The sequence below is a fragment of the Diceros bicornis genome, chromosome X, assembly GCF_020826845.1.
Source record: "Diceros bicornis minor isolate mBicDic1 chromosome X, mDicBic1.mat.cur, whole genome shotgun sequence".
NCBI lineage: Eukaryota > Metazoa > Chordata > Mammalia > Perissodactyla > Rhinocerotidae > Diceros > Diceros bicornis.
This window is the reverse complement of record NC_080781.1, coordinates 164,921-181,458: the sequence shown is the minus strand read 5'-3', so window position 1 is coordinate 181,458 and position 16,538 is coordinate 164,921. Positions and strand designations below refer to the sequence as shown.

The 16,538-nt window shown below is 51.9% G+C and overlaps 1 protein-coding gene across 2 annotated transcripts in view; it reads left to right on the top strand.

Annotated features, from left to right (window-relative positions):
- Positions 1-16,538, top strand: part of PPP2R3B (protein phosphatase 2 regulatory subunit B''beta) — a 64,733-nt gene that overhangs the window by 25,969 nt on the left and 22,226 nt on the right. For both annotated transcript variants that reach the window (XM_058535351.1, XM_058535350.1), the window contains exon 2: positions 7,494-7,679. In XM_058535351.1, the coding sequence (XP_058391334.1) occupies positions 7,494-7,679 (186 nt within the window). The remainder of the gene's footprint in view (positions 1-7,493; positions 7,680-16,538) is intronic.

Sequence of the window (16,538 nt, the reverse complement as noted above, 5' to 3'; positions counted from 1 at the left end):
GCTCAGGCTGCCCCCGCCTCGCTGGGCTCCCACTTCATGGCTATTGTGGCCTGAGAATTCCTTAGTCTCTTGCCCATCCATGGATGCACTCTGCAAGATGTTTGTAAAGTGTTCTCTCAGGCATTTCTAGTTTCTTTGAAGAGGGATTGGTCTGGGTACCTGGGTCATGACGTGGCCACAGAGAGAGCACACGTTAGAATTTGCCTTTCCCTGAATAGATCCTGTAAACCGAACACCAGAACGGTGTCGTCCAGCATGGCGTCTTTCCTAAGGGGGCGAGTTGGCGGTGAGAGGCTCAAGTCTCGGGTCCCCACGAGCATGGGAGACATGGAAGGTTCCAGGGTAGGAAAGACTCATTGTGGACAGAGGGAAGTGCAGTGTCGCATTGCCAGAGTCCTCTGAGGTAGCAGCTTTCTACACCGAGGGAAGGGTGATTTCCTTTCAGCTGAAGCTCTGTGGGATGTGCAGTCCGTCTTTGCATATTGTTAGGGGCCTGCTCTGTGCCAGGCACTGGGGTGGGGGTGCTGTTCCTTCCAGTTGGGACGACAGAAAAGCCCTACTGAGCTTGACACGGGTGACGAGGCCTGTGAAGGGGCAGCAGGGGAAGGTGGCGATGGGTGGGGGAGGCGACAGATGGCGGTGTAGCGGGTTCTGGCAGGAGTGGTGTTGTGTGGCCTGTCAAGGACGACCTTGTGACCTGGGGTGACCATTCCTGTGAAGGGGCAGCTGGGTGGGGGGGGTGTGATGTGTGAGAGGACGACCTTCTGACCTGGGGTGACAGTTCCTGTGAAGGGGCAGCAGGGTGGGGGTGGGCTCAGGTTGGGGGGTGTTGTGTTGCCTGTCAATGACGAGCTTCTGGCATGTGAGATCTGATCATGTTCTTAGATGAGAGGAGGCGGGGCCTGTGGCATGTCTGGGGACTGTGGGTGCAATGGCCCTGAGGTGGGCAGTGACGGGCACCCACTGGAGCCCCCTCACCCCTGCCTTCTCCCAGAGAGCTGTGGCACAGTGGTTCTCATTCTCCCTGACCCAGGGGACCCTTCTCCCACACCATTGTCTTAGTGGGCAGGACGTGTGGCACCCATCAAGGGAAGCCTTCCTGCGGGCGGCAGCCCGTGTGGCCAAGGGGGTGCTCGCTGAGCATTGTTTAGAGCTCGGAAAACCTCCTGTGGTTGTGTCTTTGCCCCTAAGTTTGTAGCCGCCTCCTTTCCACCCTCCCCCGTTCCCTCCCTCTGCCAAATTCCCACAGTCCCTTTGGCTCTCATCACAGGCGGGCATCTCTCTGGTGTGCTGCTTATATGTGCATCATTTCTCCACCGCGGTTCACGCTCCTGGAGGCAGAAAGCTGGTTTGTGTCCAGCTTTGTCTGTCCCCACGAGGCTGTCAGAAGGATGTGTCTCATGAAGCCACGTGTGCACTTTCGAGGTGAGACCTCAGGGCCCGGATAAGTGGAAGACATGAGCTCTGCTCTGCTCATGGGTGGGAAAGACCTGGCCAGCCGCGCGAGGTGAGGGTTTTGTGGAGAGTGGTGAGCAGCACGTCCACCCCAGGAGGAGACGGACCAGCAGGTGCAGTGAGAGGCCCCTGCCGCGGCAGCTCTGGGGCCTGGGGACACAGGCAGGGGCGTCGTGCGTCTCTGTGTTCGCCTCGCGACTAAGGGGGCCCCTCCCTGTCAGCTTCGTCAGGGAGGCCCGTTGGGCTGTTGGGCTCCGTTCCCTTCTTGTTCCTACTCCCTGGTGGAGACCACCAGACAAGCCGACAGCGGAGGATAGTTGAAGAGGGACAGGTGACGAGCAGCCAGTGCTGTGACGTGTCACAGGAATCTCTACCCCGTCTGCTCTGGAAGCAAATGGTAAACTGTCAAGGATGTAGTTACGTTCTGTGCTGTTCAGATACTGCTTCCTGTAGTTGCCTTCTGAGTCTTTGGACCGTGAGAAGACAAAAGATGGTCTCCATTCACAGAAGATTTGGTGAGCTTGCTGGTAGCTCCTTACGCATGGCTTCTAGCACTTTCTATGATCAGCCCTGTTCAGAGTGGACAGGGATGTGGTTGGCTGTGGCCCCCGTGGCCCCGTGGTCAGGCAGTTACACCTTTGCCTCCAGCTGAACTGCAGGCCTGCCTGCCTCCGTCCCTCCCTCCCTCTCAGTGGCTTTCTCAGGCGTCTGGCGAACGGATTTCAGTTCTTTCTTTTGGACCCTGCCCTCTGAGCCCTGTTCTTTGCTGTCTAGGGGTCCTCGCTATAGTGTTGACAGTGGTGAGACATGACGTGGTGAAGGCCTCATGAGGGTGTCGTGGCCTCTCAGGTCTTCACGTCCCCTTCTCCTCCACGTGTCTGGGTCTCCTTCTCTGAGATGCTCGCTGTGTCCTGACGGGACATTGGGCTTCGTGTGCCCTTGGTCTGGGCTGTCACCGTCAGCTTCCCTCCTCCTGAAACGTGGCTGGACCTGTGAGACTAGAGCCTGGCGTCCTCCTTGGAGCCGGCCCTCCCTCTGTGTCTTTGTCTGTTACGCGGGCCTCTCTTCATCTCCGAGGCCTCTCCCAGCGCCGCAGAGCCGTGGCAGGGTCGATCAGCTATGAACGGAGTTCAGACCCTGTCCCCGGCGGTGCCCGTCGTCCTAAGTTTGCGAGCAAGGAGCATGTGACCAGATTTAGTTTATCCATAGCTCCCCAGCATTGGTGTGGACCGTCTTTCAGACAGACGAGAGAGTAAGGGTGACACGAGAATTTAAAAAAACTGCCACATGGTAACAAACATCACAAACCAAATAAAAAGACATGGTGACTGGGGACAGAGGACTAAACTCTCAAAGCCTAATATACATGCTGTCCCAGAAATTGGTCAGAAAAAGACCAGAAATAACGGCAAAGCTTCTGGGCAGAGAAGTCACAGGAAAGAAAGTATTATTGTGTTTTACACACATGAGAAGATGCTCCGCCTCAGTCACAGTCAGGTAGGGGCAGAGTGAGAGGACCGTTAGATGTCTTTGTCCGCCCCCAGACCGTAGTCTCCCAGTCTGACAGCACGCTCTGCCGACGGGGCCAGGAGAGGAAAGGCACTCGCGTGGATGCTGGCGGGAAGGTCACCCCCAGAGCTCCCGCCGGGACGCACGTGGACGAGCTCCACACTCACACAGGGCTGAGGACGTGCGGGGCCGGCATCCCTGTGCCCACGGTTCAGATTGGGGCATTTGTAAGGCTTCTTGCCCTCACTCCTCTTTAGATAACGCACAGCAGGTGCCCACCCTGTTGTCAGGACAGCTCCCCTTTAGGACTGTGATCTGTGCAGGCGCCAGCCCCGGGGACAACAGGCCGCCTGAAGCCCCTCTCAGGAGGTGCTGGGGAGTATGTCCTAGCGCGCCAGGACGGCAGCCACGCGCTCGCTCGTGCCGGTGCTCCACAGAGGGGCCTTGCCAGGCCTCCCTCCCCTCCCCCTGCCCGTGCTGGTGGCCTGTTCACTGCAAGGTCACCAAGCCACAAGACCACTCGTCACTTCCCAAGGCAGAGTGGGCTACAACCCAGGCCCCTGCCCCGGGGCTCGGCCTTTCACCGTACACTTCACAGACTGTGTCTCATTGGGTAGATCCAGGCGGATTTATGCAGAGGTCTGCTAGCCGGGCATGGTGTGTGCAGATGAATGTAGAATTCGTGAGTGTAGAGTGAGTTTCCAGAGCAGTCATTGAGCAGGAAATGTCCATACGTCTCCACAGAAGGGGAGGGTGACGGATAGCGGGCGTGAGCAGCACAGGGGCCCCGACACGGTGCGTCCAGGACATCCCCTGGAGAGCCCGCCCCTGCTTTCAGGGCTTCCCGTGGTGGCGTCAGCCTCATACTGTCGCAGTCGTAGTTTGCCTGTGGTCATCCAGGTGGGGGAGGGACCGCAAGGCACCGATAGGGACGCTCGGACCAGCCCCGGGGTGGCATCAACGTGTGCTAGGAGAGGCAGAAACATTCGCTCTGGCAAAGGGGTGTTTCGTTTCATTTAAATTCCTTGTCACATTATGTCCATTTTCTCAAAGTCCGAGGTTTCCAGGACCGGCCTGAATGTTAACCGTGAGACGGGTCTGGTGGGAGCCGGTGACACAGGTGAGAAAGCTCGTCCTGAGGAAATGGAGCTCCGCTTTGTGTGGAGGAGTAGCTGTGACGTCCTGCCTCTTCTCTTCCTTCCCTGGGGGGGCTGGTGTGGACGGTCTCCTAGTCTGAACAGCAGAGAACAGAAGTTCCTGTTACCGAGCAAGACGGGTGTCCGTGGTAGTCCTGCCGTGAGCAGGGGAGGAGGCAAGTGGTTAAGAGCTGCTCTCGGACCAGCCCAGGACCAGCCACACCACCGTGCAGCCACCCCGCATGTGCCTGGAGTGCGTCCCGCCCCCGTGCCTCAGTTTCCCCACCTCGGAGGGGGGCGGTGGTGGCGCCTCTGTCACAGATTGTCCTGGACACTGCAGTTGAGGGAGGTCGCGCCTGGGAGGATGCGGTCGGGGCCCAGTAAACACCAGCACCGTCTTTCCATGAATGTGAAAGATCAGCTGCCACAACCAACAGCCCAGGGCACTGAGCTCGCAAGTCCTTCTGCCTCGCCAGAAAGAGAGGAAGAGGGCCGACCCCGTGGCCTAGTGGTTAGGTCCAGCACACTCTGCTGTAGAGGCCCGGGCTTGTGGGTTCAGTTCCTGGGTGTGGACCTACACTACTCCTCTGCGGCCGTGCTGTGGCAGCGACCCACATACAGAAAGGAGGAAGAGTGGCACAGATGTTAGCTCAGGGACGATCTTCCTCAGCAAAAAAAAAAGGGGAAAAAGAAAAACACTGGGAAAAGTTGATCAAGCGCCACAGAGGAATTAAAAACATGCTCTTGGTAGTTGTTTCAGAAATTGGGGGAAAAGTTACTTTCCTCAGAGCAGATCCTGGGCATCCCCAGCAGGTCTGCTGAGTTGAGTCCTCTCCTTCCTAAAGAGGCAGCTCTCGGCGTCTGGCTTCCCCTCGGGGCTGTTCCGTGGCCATCATGGGTGTCATTTTGGCACAGTGCTGGTTTGTGGAGCTGTCACATCAGGACTTAGCAATTCTGATGCTGTAACCAAATCCCCGTGGAACAGGACATCCTAGGGCTGGGAGGGGGGTCAACCTGTGTCCTTGGGCACCTACACAGGCCGAGTCTGGATGAGGGGTGGGCCCCAGGTCCTCGTACAGCCTCTCCTCTGGTCTGGGGCTCAGCCCACAACGTCGTCCTCCTTCCTGCCGTCCAGTCCAAATCCACCTCACTCACCGCAGCCTGCCGCGACTGGTGCCTAGACCTCAGGGTCCGCCCTCTGCAGCCGCTCCCTTCCAATCACCGTGCCTTCTGCACCTCGCCTCTCACCTCTCACGACTGAGGTGACCCTACGTGGAGGCCCTGACTATTTTATTTGATCCATTGTGATCACCTGGCTTGTTGCCCTGTGTCTCCAGGCTCTCCGCCTTGCCTGCCCAGCGCAGCTGACTCGTGGCGGCATTCATCTCCTCTGGATATGTGGCCACCATCGGCGGGTCACTGCAGTGGTGTTGGGACAGCAAGCATTGACCAAGTGTCTCCTCCTCCTGGTACCTCAGAAAAACAGGAGACACAGGACAGTCCAGAGATGTAACGGAGGAGGACACAGGACAGTCCCGAGACGCGACCGAGGGGGGCGCGGGGCCGTCCCGAGACGCGACCGAGGGGGGTGTGGGGCCGTCCCTGCTTGTGGCCTGTGAGAACACAGGCTGGTCCCAGAGGCTGTGACGGGGTCGGGAAGTGGTCCCCCACTGCAGGATGAGATATGTAGTCCACCTCACAGGTTTCAGAAACACTGGGAGGGGTAGAGCCCAATAGACTGTGTCGTATCCCGGTGGTAACTTGGTGGTATTATCGGTGTCCTGCTGGGTCCAGCTCCTGGTCCCTGTGGGTGTGAGGCAGGGGTGCATGCGCCGTGCTCAGCGACTCAGCAGTGGGGAAGGGTGGCTGAGATGTGTGAGTGCCCTGTGGCGCATAGACGAGACCCCCTCAGTCAGCTCTGCGGGGCCTGCTGTGCGGTACCGTCCCTCAGGCTGTGAATCACACTGCGTCTAGGCGCTAGCCGTTTTCCTCTGCCTGTCGTGTTCTTTAGTGTGTGTGTCTTGCAGTGTGTGTGTCAGGCTCTGTGGGTTCCGTGTGGTCCCGTAGTGCCCCATGTGCTCTGAGTTCCCCAGACCTTGCTGAGTTGGGTGCCCCTCACACCGCTTCTCTGGAGTCTGCTGACCCCCAGCCCCTGTCAGTCCCCCGTGGCCTCAGGAGTCGAGTTTTCACCTCTCGCTCCGGTCCTTCCCCGCTAGGAGGCTGTGCTGTTCCTGCTGCATCAGTGTGTGGCCCCAACCATACAGAGCGCAGAGTGTGGACTGGAGATGCGTCCGCAGGCTGGACGGTGCTTCCCCGTCACTGCCCGTTGAGAGGGACTGGACGCCTGGATCTCGGTGGCCATCGATGAGCCTGGGCTTAGGCCAGCTGCTTCTGGCCCCAAGAAGCCTCTCCTGGGTCAGCATAGAGACACACTGTGGAGTCCTACTGGGAGACAGTGCCCTACCGTGACGGGGACACTGAGATTCATTGAGCGTGGCCACAAAGGCGTCTTGGTGCCTCTCACCCTCTGGGAACCCCCAGACCCGGGCCGGTGCCCGGGTCACGGCCGGCTTTCTGCAGGCATTCCTTACGTGGTTCCACTGAACAATTATTTCTACTTCGGGGGCTTTTACAACGCAACCCTATTCTGTACACGAGGTCCAGTCTTCTGACCTGTAACTAGAGCCTGACAGCAGGTCAGCTCACTGCCTCACCGAGGGGGCCGTCCTGACACAGCTTTGTCCTGGAAGGGGCATCAGGAGGCTGAACTTCTTGAAGTCAGATGCTGCTAAAGCTGTCGGCTTGGTTTCGGGAGGGCTTGTCTGCTGTGGCACTGTCTGGCGAGGATAAGACTGCAGGGCCGAGATTCTTTCTGGGACGGCCATCCCAGGTTGGAGGGTGGACGTGCATCTCGTTCTCCAGGACGTGCGCCTGTGAGAACAAGTGATTACAGGTGGCAGGCTCCAAGCGAGAGGACACCCCCTGTCCTGGCCCTGAGCGACTGCCTGTCGACAGCCCAGCTGGGCTGACCCTGACCTCCCAGAGGACCACGGGGCAGGTTCCCTACGAGGACCCACGCCGGCCTCTCGGGCAGCCTGGGCAGTCAGCTGTCCTGTCCCCTCGGGTCACACTGAGGCGGGGTTGGAGGAGGCTCAGCAGTGCAGATCAGAGGTCCTGTGACGCTCACTCGCGGGTTGTGCCCTCCCGTGTGTGGGCATCCTCGTGACTGGAGTTGGCCCGCCGGGATTGTCTGGAGTTCCGTCCAAATTCGGGTTAGATGGGCTCGGTGTGCTCATTTCTGGAGGTGTTCCACATCCGTCCGTTACGTTAGTGCAAAGAAGATGTTTCACGTTCCCGAGTTCTAACTGAGGTGTCGCCTGTTTCCTTGCTCAGGTTCAGACGAAGAAGGAGCAGCCCCTGCCGCCGGCCACCAGCCACAGCATCCCCGCCTTCTACTTCCCCAGAGGCCGTCCGCAGCAGACGGTGAACGTAGATGCCGTCATCACCGAGATCGAGAGGACCTTCGCCCGCTTCCCGCACGAGAGAGCCACGATGGAGGACATGGGCAGAGTGGCCAAGGTGGGTGCCCCCGCGTGTGAGCCTCTGAGGTGCGACCACGTGCGCAGGTTTGCTCATCCAGTTCCTGCTTGCTCAGTTCTTAAACCTGAGACACACATGGGGAGTTTGTACCAATTCTGTCCTGAACGTTGAAGAACGCAGATGCGTCTGTGCATCGCCCTCCGAGATTTAGCGACTGTTAACGTTTGCGTCTTTCAGGAACCCCATCCCCCAAGGTTCATCGCAGGCCTTCTTCCACCCCTTCCCGACCCCGTGTCTCTCCCTGTGCACATGGACTCTCATGTAGCAACACGTCGTGTGATTTTAAACTTCACCTCAATGCTGCCATCCTGGGTGCATCACGTTGTAATTTGGTTTTGCATTTCAGTGGTATGTTTTGAGACTGTCCGTGTTGGCGCGTGTAGACATAGCACAGTCATTTTACTTTCTGTACGCTGTCGTGTTGTGGGAATTTGCCACGGTTTCCTTATGCGTTCCCCCCGATGGATCTCTGTGTTTCTGGGGCCTGTGTTCGTGCCGGTTTCTCTGGCGCCTCACCCTGCGGGTGGGATTGCCCGCACAGAGGACATTCTCACCCTCCCCTTGGTTAGACAGCACCAGATTGCCTCCACGGTGTTGCACCGACGTGTGGGCCCGCAGCGTGTGAGGGGGCCCCCAGGCCCGGCCCTTCCGGCTCTTGGTGTGTCGCCAGTAGCTGTGCACGGGCACCCCTGGGTGTTGGAGTTGGCGTGTCCCGATCCCCCGTGGGTCAGCCTGCCTCAGGGTGTGCCCTGAATTCAGCCTTCAGCTCTTGTCAGGGCATTGCTATGCCTCTTCTTTGCCTCCTGTGCTACGGGGGGCTTTGTCTTTCTCTTTCCCTCTCCCTCCCCTCCCCTCCCCTCCCGTCTCCTCCGTCCTATAGAATTTCTCTTCATGTTCTGGATGCGAATCCTCTGTCCATATGTGCATTATGAAAAGGTTCTCCTGGTCCGCATGCTGAGTAACCTCGCGTGCTGCTGCCTTTCGCTTTCAACCTTTAGGGTTGCCTTTTTTTCTTTGTGGGACAGCTTTATTGACATAATTCACATACCACCCATTTGACGTGTACAGCTCAATACAGCTTAGTGTGTTCACAGAGTTGTGCAGCCCCACTACAGTGGATTGTAGGATATTTTTGTCACCCCAAAAAGAAACCCCGTCCACTTTAGCTGTCCTCCCCCAGTCTCCCTTCCCCATCCTTAGGAAACTACTGATCTACTTTCTGTCTCTATAGATGCGCGTATCCTGGACATTTCATATACGTGGAATCACACCACTTGGCTTTTTGGGTCTGCCTTCTCTCACTCAACATACAGGCAGACCTGGGAGACATTGTGGGTCTAGTTCCAGACCACCGCAATAAAGCGAATATCGCAATAAAGTGCGTCACACGAATTGTTTGGTTTCCCCAGTGCATGTAGAAGTTAGGTTTACACTGTACTGTAGCCTGTTACGTGTGCAATAACATTGTGTCTAAAAACACAATTTACACACCTTAATTAAAACATACTTTATTGCTAAAAACTGCTAACCACCACCTGAGCCTTCAGCAAGTGAAAATCTTTTTGCTGGGGGAAGGTCTTGTAAAAAACACAATCAAGTAAAGCACGATGAAGCGAGGTATCCTGTGTTTTCAGGGTTCACCTGCGTTTTAGCGTGTGTCACTGCTGCGTCCTCTCAGGATTCCATCCTGTGTATTTATCCGTTCATCCACAGGTGGACATTGGGGTTGGGATGGACATTGGGTGGCCTACCTTTGGGCTGTTGTGAATGGTGCTGCTGTGCACGTGCATGTACAGGTTTTGTGTGCACATGTGTGCATTTCTCCTGGATACGGGCACGCAGGAGTGGAGTTGCTCGGGCAGATGGTGACGCTATGTTTAACTTTTTGCGGAACCACAAACTGTTTCCCAAAGCAGCTGCCCCGTTTTACATTCCCGCCAGCAGTGTGAGGGTTCCGATTTCTCACGGCCTCGCCGACACTTGTGGTCTTTTGGATTGTAGAAGTCGTGTCCCAGCGTGCCTCAGGTGGTGTCTCCTTGTGGTTTTGAGGTGCTTTCCCTGGTGACTACGATGTTGAGCATTTTTCATCTGCTCGTTTGGGCATTTGTGTGTCTTTGGAGAAATGTCTGTTCAGATCCTTTGCCCATTTTTTAGTTGGGTTGTCATTTTATTGTTGAACTGTAAGGGTTCTTTAGATATTCTAGATTCAAGTCCCTTCTCTGATACATGGTGTGCAGATATCTTCTACCATTTTCTGGGTTGTTTTTTCACTTTTTTGATACTGTCCATTGATGCAAAAAAGTTTTTGATTTTGATAAAGTTCATTTTATCTATTTTTTCATTTGTTGCCTGTGCTTTTGGTGTCGCATCTGAGAAGTGATGACCAAATCCAAGGCCATGAAGATTTACTTGTTTTTCTAAGAGTTGATAGTTTGGCTCTTGTGTCTAGGTCTTTGCTCCATTTTGAGTTAATTTTTGTGTATAGTGACGTAGGGTCCAACTTCATTTTTTTGCTTGTGGAAATCCAGTTGTCCTGGTACCAATGGTGAAGAAACTGTTCTTCCCGTGTCGAGTGGTCGTTGTACCTTTTTTGAAAATAATTGACCATACATGTGAGGGTTTACTGCTGGATTCTGATTCCACATGTTTGTCTTTATGCCAGCACCACACTGTCTTGATGACTGCTGCTCTGTAGTAAGTTTTGAGAGGGGCACATGTGAGTCCTCCGACTTGGTTCTTTTTCGAGGTTGTCTTGGCGCTTTGTGGTCCCTTACAATTCCATATGAATTGGGATCAGCTTGTCAGTTTCTCCAGAGATGCTGGCTGGTATTCTGATAGGGACTGCATTAAATCTACAGATCAGTTTGGGGAGTATTGCCATCTTAATATTAAGTCTTCTGATCATGTACATGGGATGTCTTTTCATATACCTAGATCTTTAATATCTTTAAAAAATCTTTTAGGGGCCGGCCCCATAGCCTAATGGTTAAGTTTGGCGCACTCCGCGTTGGCGGCCCAGGTTCAGTTCCTGGGCATGGACTTACACCACTCCTTGCTGTCCATGCTGTGGCAGCGACCCACATACCAAATAGAGGAAGATGGGCACAGATGTTAGCTCAGGGCAAATCTTCCTCACCATAAAAGGAAGATTGGCAACAGATGTTAGCTCAGGGCGAATCTTCCTCAGCAAAAAAATTAAAATGTTTTGTAGTTTTCAAATGTAAGTTTTGCACTTTTGTTAAATATTTTCTAAAGTATTTTGTTTTTTTTGAAGCTATTGTAAATGGAATTGTTTTCTGAATTTTGTTTTCAGGTTGTTTATTGCAAATGTATAAAAATAAAATTGATTCTTGTGTATCGATCTTGTATCCTGCTGTCCTTCTGAACTCATTTATTAGTTCTAACATTTTTTAGTGTATTCATTAGGATTTTGTACGTATGTGGTCACGTCACCTGCAAGTAGAAACAGTTTCAGTTTTTCCTTCCAGTGTGGATGTCTTTTGTTTCTTCGTGCTGCTGAATTGCTCTGGTTAGAGCCTCCAGTGCAGTGCTGGATAGATGTGGAGAGTGGAGATTCTTGTGTTGTTCCTGATCTTGTGGGGAAAGCATCTGGTCTGTCACCAGTAAGCATGATGTGAGCTGTGGGTTTTCATAGAAACCCTTTATCTGGTTGAGGACATTCCTTTCCTAGTTTTTTGAGTAAAGGGTGTTGAATTTGTTGGATGATTTTTTTGGACTTGTTTGATGCGATGATTGTGTGGTTTGGGGTTTTTATTCTATTGACATTACATGAGCTGATTTTTCCAATGTTAAACCAACCTTGCATTCCTGGAATGAATCCCCCTTGGTCATGGTGTATAGTCCTCTTTTTATGTTGCTGGATTTCGTTTGCTACTGTTTTGTTGATGATTTTTGTATTTCTATTCATAAGAGATACTGGCTGGTTGTTTCGTTGTGATTCCTTTGTCTGGTTTTGGTGTTAGGGTAACACTGGTCGTAGAGGATACATTGGGAAGTGTTCCCTTCTCTTCGCTTAGAGATTGCCTTTTTAAAGTATTTTCTAAATTTTGTTTTGTAAGTATGTAAAAATATACATGGTTGCAAGGTCAAAAGTCACAAAGCAGATATATTCAGATGAGCCCAGAGTCTGCCCCTGTCTATTCAGCTCTGGTCCCTTCCTCCCCCGTAAGCAGTAGTTTTCATAGCTTTGGTTTACCCTTTATTGTTGTTTTATTTTTTAATATGAGTACATACAAATACACGTATGTGTATGTACATGCATATTTAATGTCTTCCCTTTCTTAGAGTTGTACGCTTGGGTGTTTTTTCACTAAACATTATTTTGTGGAGATCACTTCATATCAGCCTGGGTGGTCCTCCCTTTGCACGGTACTTTGGAAGCATAAAAACGACCATGTGAGCTGAAACCATGCAGAACAATCTTATTCGGTGAGAAAAATTATGAGTGTTTCATAAGCTTTAAAAATTTTTTGTCAGAATGTTAAAAACTCTGTTTTAGTTATAAATGTATAGGGAAATGGAAAAAAATAGTACACTACTATTTAGTACGCTGTAATTTAAAACATTAGAAACATTGAGAATCAAAGTGTTTTATTTCTTTGTGAAAAACTTAGAAGTATTTTGAAGAGCTTGTCTCCTTGTCACGTATCTTACGGTACAGAGTGAGCATCTTCCCAGGGCCTTGCCGAGTTGTCACACTGCTTTCTGAACATGGTCTGCTTCCAGCATTTTACCCTCTGCCTGTCCGTGTTGTGGCATGTCTCTGAGAGCCCCTTTACCGTGAAGGTTTTCCTGGCTTCACTTCCCCTGGGACGTCTTTCCGTCACAACCTCACTGGTGTCCACGATGTGCTCTCACTGAGTCCCTCTGGCTCCTCCTCACAGCCTCTCGCTCTGCAACAGCAGCAGCATCTCCGCTCAGCTGTTTCTCCTTCAGTCCGTTTACGTTCCACTCGAATCCTGCGTGCTCCGTGTCATACTTCTTCCAGAACTCAGCCAGCAGGACCTCCCGATGTCTGCTTGCGGAGTCAGTAACCTGTCTGCACGTCCGTCTAAGATGGAAGGCTTTAAAAGCTGGAATAGCTCCTTGGCCCATTGGCTGCATGAAGAAATGGGGTTTGGTGGTGAAAAGCAGACTTTCGCATTTTCACTGAAGCTCCCAAGAGAACCGGGTGACCTGAGCATTATCCTGCCAGGGGAGTGCTTGGAAAGTTAAATTATTACTTATGGTCTCTGTCTCCTGCTGGGAGACAGGGGCAACACAGCCACACACTCTGCAGTCTGTGCATGGACTGAACAAGACATACAGTGACAGGTCCCCAACAGACTTGGAAAGAAGTGACATGTGTCTGTCATGCTTTCTTTTCATGATTCGTGGACTGAAGAGCTGGCATCGACATCTGTACTTTATACCATTAATCACACTTCCTATGGCAACGTAACTGAAATTAGAACCGTGCTCTGGGGCCCTGGTGTGATTTCACTGAGCTGTGGTGACTGAACTTGGTGCACAGTGAGGACTGTGTATAGTGAATCTCTCTCCTTTTTATAGCTGCGTGGTACTCCGCTGCGTGGATAAGCCATAGTTTAAATTCACCTCTCCCCCACGGAGGAGCTGTTGGCTTGTTGCAGAAGCGCTGCAGTAAACAGCCTTGTGTGTGCGTCATTTCACACTTTGTCCGTGTGTCTTTGGGACCGACTTCTGTAAGCAAGGTCACTAGGTCACACAGTGAATGCATACGCGGTTTTGTTAGGCATCATCAAATTCCCTCCACGAGGGTTGTGCCGTCTCAAGTTGTCACTGCCAGCGTGTGAGTGAGTGACTCCTGACTGCTCTCCCCCAGGATGTGCTGTCAGGCTTCTGGGTTTGGCCCGTCCTGTAGGCGGGAGATGGTCTCTCAGGGGACATCTGGTGTGCGTTTCTCTTGATTTGCTAATATTTTATTTGTGAAATTTTAAGCATGGTTAAGTGCGACGTGTATATGGTCCCTGTTCATCCAGTTGTTCTCGTGCAGTTGGTGACTCAAGGTTAACTACGTGGGTTATTCTGCGTCTTTCCTCATTTTCATCCTCATTGTTTTCTCTGAAACCGTTGAGAGAGACAGGATTATCCATTTCCTAACCTACACCAAAACCAGCCCCTCACTGGGCATGCTGTCTTCTACAGAATGTTTTTGTCTTTGACGATTAATTTCCTTTAAACGTTATTGCTTTATTTAGGATTTTAATTTCTGGTATCAATTTTGATCATTAATATTTTATCTAAAACAACTTTCGCATGCCTTATAAGTCGACTACTCTAAAGCGTTTCCTTGTCATCTTGTATGATTTTTCACATCTCGCAAATCTGCACGTATGGCCGTTATCTTTGTAGGGTTGTTAATTTCTGCTTCCTTTCTTGGTTAGTGGTACTCGAGGTTAATTACATTACATTTTTCAGATAAGCATCTGGTGGCTTCATGGATTACTTCTCTAAGTTTATTTTTTTATCTCATGAATTTCTGCTCTCATCCTTATTACTTTTTTGTACTGTTTTCTGTTCTTTATTGGCTTCTTGAATTGGAGAGTTAATTCTTGGTGTCAGCTTTGTTGGTGTGTAATTTACGTACAGTAGGCTCCCCAGTGTCAGTACACAATTTGACATGTTTTGGTAGGTATGTGCCCCTGTATATCCAGCGCCACAGTCGACGTCGGGAGCACGGTGATCACCCCGAATTCCCCTCGCACCTCCTCTCCTAGTCAGCCCCTCCGCTCTGACCCAGGCCCAGGTCAGCCATGGGTCTGCTCTGGCGCCATGGTTTGCCTTTTCTGGAATTTCACGGGAATGGGATCACGCAGCGCGTTGTCTTCAGTTTCTGGCTTCTTTCAGGCAGCGTGATTACCGTGCTGTTCCTCCACACCGTTGATCACATCAGGAGCCCGCTCCTTCCTGCCGCTGACCAGCATTCCGTGTTCACGCGCCGTGGTTTATCCTTTTACTGGTGGGCGAGCGTCTGGTTGTTTCTGCTGTTGTCTCTGTGAAGAAAGCTGCTGTGTATGTTTGCACGTGAGACTTGTGTGCACGTTTGCACTTCTCGGAGGCGACAAGTACCTCGGGTGGTGCTGGCTCATCTGGTGACTGACTTTAATTCTATAAGAAGCTGCGGCGGTGTCCTCCACAGAGGCCATCCGCTGTGCGCCTCAGCCAGCCGTGTGTGAGATGCCGCTGCTTCTGTCATCTTGCCCACACTTGGTGTTGACGCGTCTTGATTGTAGCCGTCCCAGCGCGTGTGGAGAGGTCACTTACTGTGCCTTTATTTTTATTTCCCTCGTGATTATGTCAAATACCGTTTTATGTGTTTGTTTTTCATCCGTGTATCTTTTTTCCATTTTTGGTGGCTTTCCCGAGGTGTAATGGATGTACCATAAACAGCACGTGGTTGCTGTGTACATTTTGTGAGCTTGAGTGTATCCCCGTGAAACCATCAACACCAGCAGGGTGATGAGCATTTCCAGCATCCCCTAAATTCTGCTCATTTCTCATCCGTCCCGCCCCCAGCCCCAGCCCCACACTGGTCTACGTTTTGTCTCTGTAAATAAAGTTTTCTAGAATTTTACATAAACTGAATCATACCATAGGTACTTTTTTTTGTTTTTACTGTGGTAAAATTCACATAAAATTCCATCAGCATTTTAACCGTTTAAAATGGACAGTTCAGAGGCCTTTGTTACATATACAGCGTTGCACAACCATTACCAGTGTCTGGTTCCAGAATATTCTCTCACCCTGGAAGGAAACCCTGGGCTCTTTAGCAGTCACTCCCCATCCTCCTCCGCAGTCGCTGACAACCATTCATCCACTTTCTGTCTGTGTATTTGCCTGTTCTGGACGTTTCCTATGAATGGATCACACACTCTGTGGCCTCTTGTGTCTGGCTCTCTCACTGAGCATTGTGTTTTGAAGGATCATCCATGTTGTAGCCGTGTCAGTGTGTCATTCTGTTTTTATGGCCAAATAACATTCCATTATACGGATGGACCACATTCTGCCTATCCACGCATCCACAGATGGATGTTTGGGTTGTTTCCACCTCTTGGCTGCTGTGAGTAGTGCTGCTGTGGACATTTGAATACGATTATTTCTATGAGTCCCTGTTTTCATTTGTTTTCAGGGGTTCAGGTGTGTGGGTGTGTGTGTACACATACTGAGGAGTGGAATTGCTAGGTTGTATGGTGATTCTCAGTTTAACTTATTGGGGAGCTGCCCAGCTGATTTGCGTGGTGGCTGCACTGTTTCTGTTCCCTCCAGCCGTGTGTGAGGGTTCCAGTGGCTCCACGTCCTCACCACACTTGGTGTGGTCACTCTTTAGTGTAGCCATTTGTCTTAGTGCAGGCTGCTGTGACAAAATCCCACAGACTGGGGGCTTATAAACAACAGACATGTATTGCTCACAGTTGTGGAGTCTGGAAGCCTGAGATCTGGGTGCTGCCGTGCCGGCTTCTGGAGAGAAGTCTTCCTGGTTCATAGACGGCATCTTCTCCATGTCCTCACATGGTGGAGGGGACGAGGGGGCTCTCTGGGGTCTCTTTTGTAAGGGCACTAATCCCATCCATGGGGGCTCCACCCTCATGACCTCATCACCCCCACAGGCCCCACCTCCTAACACCATCCCATTGGGGGTTAGGGCTCCAACATAAGAGTTTGGGGGACACACATTCAGAGCAGAGCAGCTTTCTGAGGGGTATGTAGAGATACCACATTGTTGTTTTAATTTGCATTTTTCTAATGACTGACAACATTGAGCATCTCTCCGTGTGCTCGTTTGTCAGCATATAACTG